This window comes from Aptenodytes forsteri, unplaced genomic scaffold, assembly GCF_000699145.1.
Source record: "Aptenodytes forsteri isolate BGI_AS27 unplaced genomic scaffold, ASM69914v1 Scaffold349, whole genome shotgun sequence".
Taxonomy (NCBI): Eukaryota; Metazoa; Chordata; class Aves; order Sphenisciformes; family Spheniscidae; genus Aptenodytes; species Aptenodytes forsteri.
In genome coordinates this window covers 702438-710142 of record NW_008794452.1, presented here as the reverse complement: position 1 = coordinate 710142, position 7705 = coordinate 702438, and the positions used below count along the sequence as shown (strand labels likewise).

Below are 7705 nucleotides of genomic sequence, written 5' to 3'. Positions count from 1 at the left end.
TGTTTTTTTGGGGGGTTCCAGTGTTTTTTTTTTTTTTTTTTTTAAACCGATGTTTTGATAGTTCGGCTATATTTTAGTCTGAGTTTATCTTTGGACATGTAGGAGCAGGGGCTGAAGAAGCTGCGTTTGAGGTACATGGCCGTGAGTACGCTCAGCGTTCTGCTGAAGACTCAAGACTCTGGCCAGCTTAGAGAGCCCTGTCGGATTCAGACCCCAGGCACTGCTAGGAGGCTATTAGACCAGCCCTAAACTAACAGTAACCATAAGATGAGGTCCCAGCGTTCGGTTCATAATGATTACATTTTAGCTAGTGCTCAGGCTCTTACCACCGTGTGCAACTATTCTGTGGGAAAAGTTCCTTGTAGTCATTTGGCATCTGATCCAATGTTCATATAAGTCAACGGAAAGTTTCGTTCTGCTGATGCCAATGGAATTTTGATCTGGTGCTGTTTGTTGCAATGATTAACTCGTCCTGGTTGTCAAAGCTAGTAGTTTCTTTAGGTGGCAAAGGGTATATAATTAACTGAAGAAAAAATACACACCCTAATTTAAAGTAACTGGCACAGCTACCATCTCCTAGCTTGTGTTAATACAACTGAAATTAGGTAACCTTGTGTGAAGTAGTATCAGAGGCAAACTGACATGAAGAAAATAGTGTGTCTAAGCCCGTGGACACTTGAAACTTCCCTCTAGTGGAAATAGTTCACATTTGAGGTTTTCTCTTTCTTTCTTCTGAGCAGCTTTGACCTTGTGGTTTGAACACGTGTAGTGCTGGCTTCTGAACCCCAGGCTGACCTTTGACTTGCCTCCTCAGTGCTTTTGACCAAGTTGTCTAACCTGGCCACACCTCACTGACATGGATGCACTGATGAAGTATGACAGGCTGCAGCTTTTAACTCCCTGTGTGCCTCTACTTCTTGGGCACCAGGCTTTTCTTCTCAAAGCAGGAAAGCAAAGGCATTTTTCCACCTTTAAACACTGATGAGAGCAGCAGGAGCATGGTCAATACAAGACCAGCCCATCTTTCAGTGTTTCTACCCACAAAGTTGGCTTTTGGATCTAGTTCCAGATCGTTCAATCCCAAGTAGTGTATTTTCCTTCTGGCCGTGTGGCTGCTTTGGACTCTACCAGCAGCCAAGACATGCACCATGGCCATGTTTCCCCATATATATTATAACTGACCTTTCCGCCACTGGAATTAATGATCTCAGACAGCCTCACCTCTTACGCTTTTTCCGAAAGCAGAATTCTTGTAGATTAACAACAGTGCACATTTGCAGTGTATTTTACCACGTGTTTAGTGTATTTGTGTTCCTCGTATCAGATATGATTTTTACAGCCTAGCAGTTGATTTTTCCATAAAAACTGGTAATGGAGCATGGGGCCAATACCACATTGGAAGTCCTACAGAGTAGCAAAAGGACATATTACACTGGCAGTGTAGTTTCATCCTGCTTTTATGGTGAAGCAAAATGGTGAAGCCCCATGTGAACACTGGCTAAGATGACCCTTCTGGCATCTCAGAGCCTGTCCAGCGGGCCCATGAAACCTGACCTGTAAAGGGGAAAGGAATCCCGATGACTCACCTCAAGAGAGGGGGAAGCCCATTAATCCATCTCTGTGAGCCAAGCAAAGCATCTGCTGGAAAGCCATCAAGCTATTAGTGTGAGTGTGGGGGAGGTTTGGGGAAAAGTGACCTCGCTCCGTGCCATGGAGAAAAATAGCAAGTGTCCAGTTTAGAGGTAGCCATCTCCCAAACTGTCCTTTGCGTAGCTGTAGATTGATTATGTTTGTTAAGGAAGAAGAGATAGTGTTGTCTTGCAGGGAAGATAAGGCAGGAAAAGATAATTACTTCAAGAAAGATAATCTAATCATTTCTAATATGTTAAGCATCTCAAGTAAGTCCAATTTTTTCAAAACTGCTAACAGTGTTCTCATGGACTAAGCGATTAGAAAAAGAGCAGGAAGAGCAAGCTTTGGTCCTCTTTGTTTTGTGGCATTGTATGTTAAATGTTAACTGTTGATTAAAGTAGTTATTAAAATTAACAAGTTTCAACATGCTGTTTGATTTTATTTAAAATATTTGAGGTTTAAAGTGAGCGAGTTCAGAGTCAGCCTAGTGACTCCTGCTTTGCTACCAGGAGCGGTTTTTAAAAAACAGTAGTAGTTTTTAAAAATCTTGTCAGGTTTTTAAGTGATATTCTTCTTGCACTAACTGGTTTTAGAAAAATTTCCAAAATGTGTATACTTTACTATAAAAAGCCATTTAGCTGTCTTTAGAGCATTCGGTGGGGGAGTCCCAATGTTGACAAACATTTTTAGTCTGTCCACTAGTAATGAAAAATAAGTAATAGGAACAAAAAGGATACATTCAACTTTCTCATCTTTGCAGTTCCCAAGAAAAAGCAGTTTCTTCCAGTTTGCATAACACAAGGCCAGACACATGAAAAATTAGACCTTTCTGTCTTAGAGCCTCAATTCACCAGCTGATGTTCCAGTTTCTGTAGGACTAGATTGTTCTGGCAGAGCTGGCAAATCAGTCGCATTGTTTTAGATTTACCTTCCGTGTGTTTCAGTCAGAATGGATGGGCTGCAGATTGCACTGTAGCTGAGGCAGCCCTCAGCACGCCTGGTTTTTAGAAAGTTGTTATTACTTACTTATTTACTTTTTTGTTTATTATCACACTGTAGGAGCACCAAGCATGTGAACCTCACTGTGCAAGGCATTATACACACATTTATTTAAAAAGGTGGGCTTTGCCCCAGAGACCTGACAGTCTGACCATTGGAGAGGAAGGCAAATCTTTAATCACCATTGCATGTGTTGAAGATTACAGAAATACAAGGCATTCGGAGGGGTTCACAAAGGATGGGACTTGAATCGACATTCATGAGAAGTGTGGTTTTTTCCCAAGGTTGGAGGATTTTTTTAACGTAGGCCAAAGAAATAAAGCTTAACGGGACTTTTGCTGTTTCATGTCTGGTTTTTTTGTCAGGGGACGTGTGGGATATTCACATTTACTAATTGCTTACGTTCATTCTAGATGGGATACACTCCTTTGCATGTTGGCTGCCACTACGGAAACATAAAAATTGTTAACTTCCTTCTGCAACATTCTGCAAAAGTTAATGCCAAAACGAAGGTGAGTTTTCCACTTCTGCCTCGCTCGTTCTGTGGAGGAGGCTTGTGCGCTGTGCCACTGCAGCCTTTCCCTTTCCCTGTGCCTGCAGAACGGGTACACGCCGCTGCACCAGGCTGCGCAGCAGGGGCACACCCACATCATCAACGTCCTGCTCCAGCACGGCGCGGCGCCCAACGAGCTCACTGTGGTAAGTGCAGGGGGTCTGCCGCGAGGCTGCCGCTTTCCCCTCAGGCTCAGTTGTCCCACCCCGCGTAAAGCATTTGAGCAAGGGAAATGTGGAAAAAATGTGTGTGGTGGGAGAGGAAGAGAGCAGAGGAAGCCTATTCCCATCGCCCCCGCGTCCTTCATGCCATCATCTCTTCCAAAACTAGAACAGCAAACATCTGAAAATCTTTTCGTTTTCATCCCACTTCTGTAAAGAGTTAAAAACTTATGGTTATGTATCCTACTACCCAAAAAACATTTATTTCAGTCACCAACATGCAAACATTTATTTGACCTGTATTGTGCATTTTTCTACAGTTAATTAGCAGTTTCTACACTTAGCCTTGCTAACATTCGACTTCTGTTATAAATGTTTCAATTGCTAGAATGGAAACACTGCCCTCGCCATCGCTAAGCGACTTGGCTACATTTCAGTCGTTGACACATTGAAGGTGGTGACAGAAGAGACCATGACTACGATTGTAAGTACAGCTTAGTTCAGCAGTGAATGGAAGAATTTTTCCTAAGCCAGTGTATTCAGCTTTGTTTAGTTACATGTCTACTGAGATTTCAGTTTAATTTCCACCTATTTCCTTTTAGCAGTATAAAGCGGATATTAAGTCAAATACGAGCAATATATTTTTAAGGTAGTAGGCATTATTAGGTTGTATGCAGAAAGAGTACCAACCAAGCAGAAAATGGACAGTGTAAATGACTGGTCATAGCTGCCACGTTTTTCTGCACATCTTGTTGTTTAGGGCACAAACCACACGAATACGGGCTGGTTTGCAGTTGAAAAGACATTACTCGTGTAAACAGAAGCTGCTTCTGCCTTTTGAGAGGGTTCACCAAGGGACTGATGTATAATGGCTTGTATTTGGCCTAAGAGAACATACTCCAATCTAAAAAGTGGTTGGAATTTACTTAAAAGCACCTCATTGCCTAGTTTCTGGCATCTTCTGAAAGACGGTGAAAGGCTGTCTTCTGCAAGCAGCCACAGTCAGCTCCTGCAACCCCAGATATCCATTCACTGACGTATACATGAACTCCAGCTTGTCTGTCTTGCTTCTCCAAAAGGCTTATTGCAGCATTAGCCAGGAGAGATAAAAGGCACTAGCAATGGTCAAATATTACCTGCTATCAGAAAAATGGTGATTCACAGAATCCAAAATATTTCTCAGAAAGGTCTTTTGTTCATTAATGTTTTGCCAAATTGCTCTATGAAGAAAACAGTTTGAGGTGAGGAGCCTCCATGCATCACCATAGTAGTAAAGCCAAAATTGGGTCTTAAGAACATAAATTCAGAGCATTGGCTCCAAATTTGCTTTTTCCTTTCTGCAACTTTTTTTCCTGATTAAAAAGAAAAAGAGAAGTATGTGCACATATGCATTTTTAGGCATATCAGAGATGGAAAACAGTTACTGTGCGTTCCATGTTTTGTCATCACCCATTTGTGTGGTCTATCAGTGCAAGCAGGTGGCTGCAATACAATGAGCATTTGGGATGACAGGCAGATTTTTAGCTCTGCTACTGCATGTGCTTTTTCTTCCTGTGACTATCCTGGCTGTGGTCTATAATTCAGTAGCTTACAGAAAATCCACCACACAAAAGATAAATTTCAGAACAATAAAATATAAAGGAATATGCCAGAAAATAATCATGATTTTTTTCTTACAGTTCCTCTCTAGGTTTTCTCAGGAACACATTTCTCCCTAGAAAGATTCCAAAATAGTTTTCCACAACCTGAAAAATTTGATGGAGAAGATTATATGGGGTAGCATAAACTTGAATGATTGCCTAGTATACAGCTAGGTAGCTGCAGGAAAAGTAAAACCACATTTTTATGCTAAGAACTCCCAATATCACAAGGTCATTCTTAGCTTGTAGAACCAAGAAGCTGGGGGATTTTCTGCTGCGTAAGATGACTGATCATTTATGTTCTGTAGACGAAGAAGAGTAGAGAGTTGGTGGGTCAGGCTGTGAATTTTGCTAGAAGAAATGTTAGATGCTGAAAGGCTTATACTACCCCAAATACCTACTCTCAAGAGAAGCCCAGAAATAATTTCCATTAAAATCGGAATATGCTGCTTATCAGTCACAAGTGTGTAACTGTCAGACTTTGGAAGTCTAGACATGAAATTTGACTTACAACTGAGGGTCTTAAAAACTCAGTTTGACTACCGAGACTTATTTTTTGAGGCTTGTGGCTAAACAACTCCCAAAGGTACATTTAATGAAACCAGGGATGAACATAGCTAATTTTACTACAATTTATACTCAAACACCAATAAAAAAATCCAGTAGTGCCTAAAAAAAAAACCAGCAATGTGTTAAAAAGCTTTGCAAGTAATTCCCACAAAATGAAATAAGTGTGAGGCTTTTCATAAGTTTTGTGATGTTTGAGCATGCAGGAGCTCTCCTGCCTATATCAAGTGATGGCAGTAGCCCAAGAAACATGAACTGCCAAATGAGTATTCATGAGGCCAGAGAAAAACTGAAATATTTTTAAATAAATTAAAATGGAAAAGCTATTTTGTCCTCCTGAACTTGTTAATAATTTCTTATTTGTATATGAAGGGTGAGAAGTACTGGTGGTTAAAAACAATATAATATAAAAACCCCATAAAGATGGGAGTGGTTTTTGGTGTGGGGTTTGTTTTTGGGTGGGTTGGTTGGTTGGTTGGTTTTAATTCCACTGCACTCCTTGAATCATAACTCCGCGGGGTTTCCTGCGCGACCTAAAACTTTACCAGTGCTTGTTGTGCTCTACCCCAGCTGGAGAGTAAAATGTGCATGTGTGTGTCATTTGCGGGATACACAGGTATTCTAGGAACAGGTTTCAGGCATTCATAACATTTGTTTCTGCTTCTAATTTTTCTTTTTATATTGGTCTCTGAGTCTGAATCAATACACCTATGATAAAAATCAGGATGAAAATCAAACAACCACTTCTGAGTGTCTTTCATGCACAAATTCCTTAAGGGGTATCATTTAGCCTGCATGTGGTTACAGTTGTTCTCATTTGTGGGGAAAAACACACAATTCATGCTGAGGCACCTCTGAAAAAATTCACATAGATTAAGCCTGCTCCCAAATTGCAGCATTTTTTTAATGACAAAGGAGAAATACTTCCCTCAGAAAGTTTAAATAGAGATGACATATTCCTGCTCAAAATTTAGATGACTATTTAAAGAGTTATTAAAACCCTTGATGTGAAACTTTTCAGTGTGCTTGTTTCTTCTTTTGATATCATCATCTTCTAGGCTTTCAGCTCATGCTTTTATCTGCTGTGCAAATTTGAATATAGTTTAAAACAAAGGTATAATATTGCCTATTTCTGTATTATTTCATATAGTCTTTTTTAATGTATAGTTCAATGCATCTATAAAAAGGAAAGTGAATAAGAATCTAAAAAACCTGAATCTTGTTTTGCTAACTACAGATAAAAATACGTCCTACCTTGCATTTAATTTTTAAAATAACTGTAATTTGAAGAAAAATGATGCCTGCACTCTGAAATGATTTTTTTTCTTTGACAGACTGTTACAGAAAAGCACAAAATGAATGTACCCGAAACCATGAATGAAGTTCTTGATATGTCTGATGATGAAGGTATTAAAAAATAAAACAAACCCTATTGCTTATTTTTGTTGTAAGAAATGTTCGTTTAAAAAAAACCCAAGCAAACAGTATTAGTTGGATATGGTCTTTGCACATTCGTTATTGTTTTACATTGATTGTTTTGTTGACACATTGATAGTCTATGCTTTTATTTAATTATTTTGTTTATTTAAATCATGCAGTTCGTAAAGCCAATGCCCCTGAAATACTCAGTGATGCTGAATATTTGTCAGATGTTGAAGAAGGTATTTGTGCATTTTTGTATTGCAGTGATATTTAACGTAAGCCTCTTCCTTTTATTTCGTCTGTCTGAAAATTAATCCTTTCAGATAATTTTCTTATTATCCCACTAACAATAATTTCTGCTTTGCAATTAAGAACGCTTTCAAAAATTCTTTGAGCTATTGCTGATAATCCTCTAATTTTTTCTGAATCTCTGACTGCAAATTTTTTAATCAAATTACCTCCAGTTGCCTGGAATAGTCCTTTCGCTGCTGCTTATATAAAGTGGAGAATTGTAACTGAAAAATTAAATATCGGACAAAAAGGTCACATATCAAAACACTTTGGAAGAAATCACTGATAGTGAAAGCAGCAGAAGAAATGAATTTTTTGTTGTTGTTGTTTTAAATTCTCATGTGGATTAAGCTCTGAAATGGTTGATTTACATTGATAGTGGACTCTTAGCCTGGAGAGAAGTATTTTCAGGGTGGGGTTTTTTTTGTTTGTTGAGGGGG

The 7705-nt window shown here is 39.2% G+C and overlaps 1 protein-coding gene across 1 annotated transcript in view; it reads left to right on the top strand.

The window, feature by feature from the left end:
• The window catches only part of ANK3 (ankyrin 3), a 164086-nt gene that overhangs the window by 73786 nt on the left and 82595 nt on the right, over positions 1 to 7705 (top strand). Inside the window, exons 19-23 of the mRNA XM_019474926.1 lie at positions 3045 to 3143; positions 3232 to 3330; positions 3734 to 3829; positions 6887 to 6959; positions 7151 to 7213. Coding sequence (XP_019330471.1) covers positions 3045 to 3143; positions 3232 to 3330; positions 3734 to 3829; positions 6887 to 6959; positions 7151 to 7213 — 430 coding nt within the window. The remainder of the gene's footprint in view (positions 1 to 3044; positions 3144 to 3231; positions 3331 to 3733; positions 3830 to 6886; positions 6960 to 7150; positions 7214 to 7705) is intronic.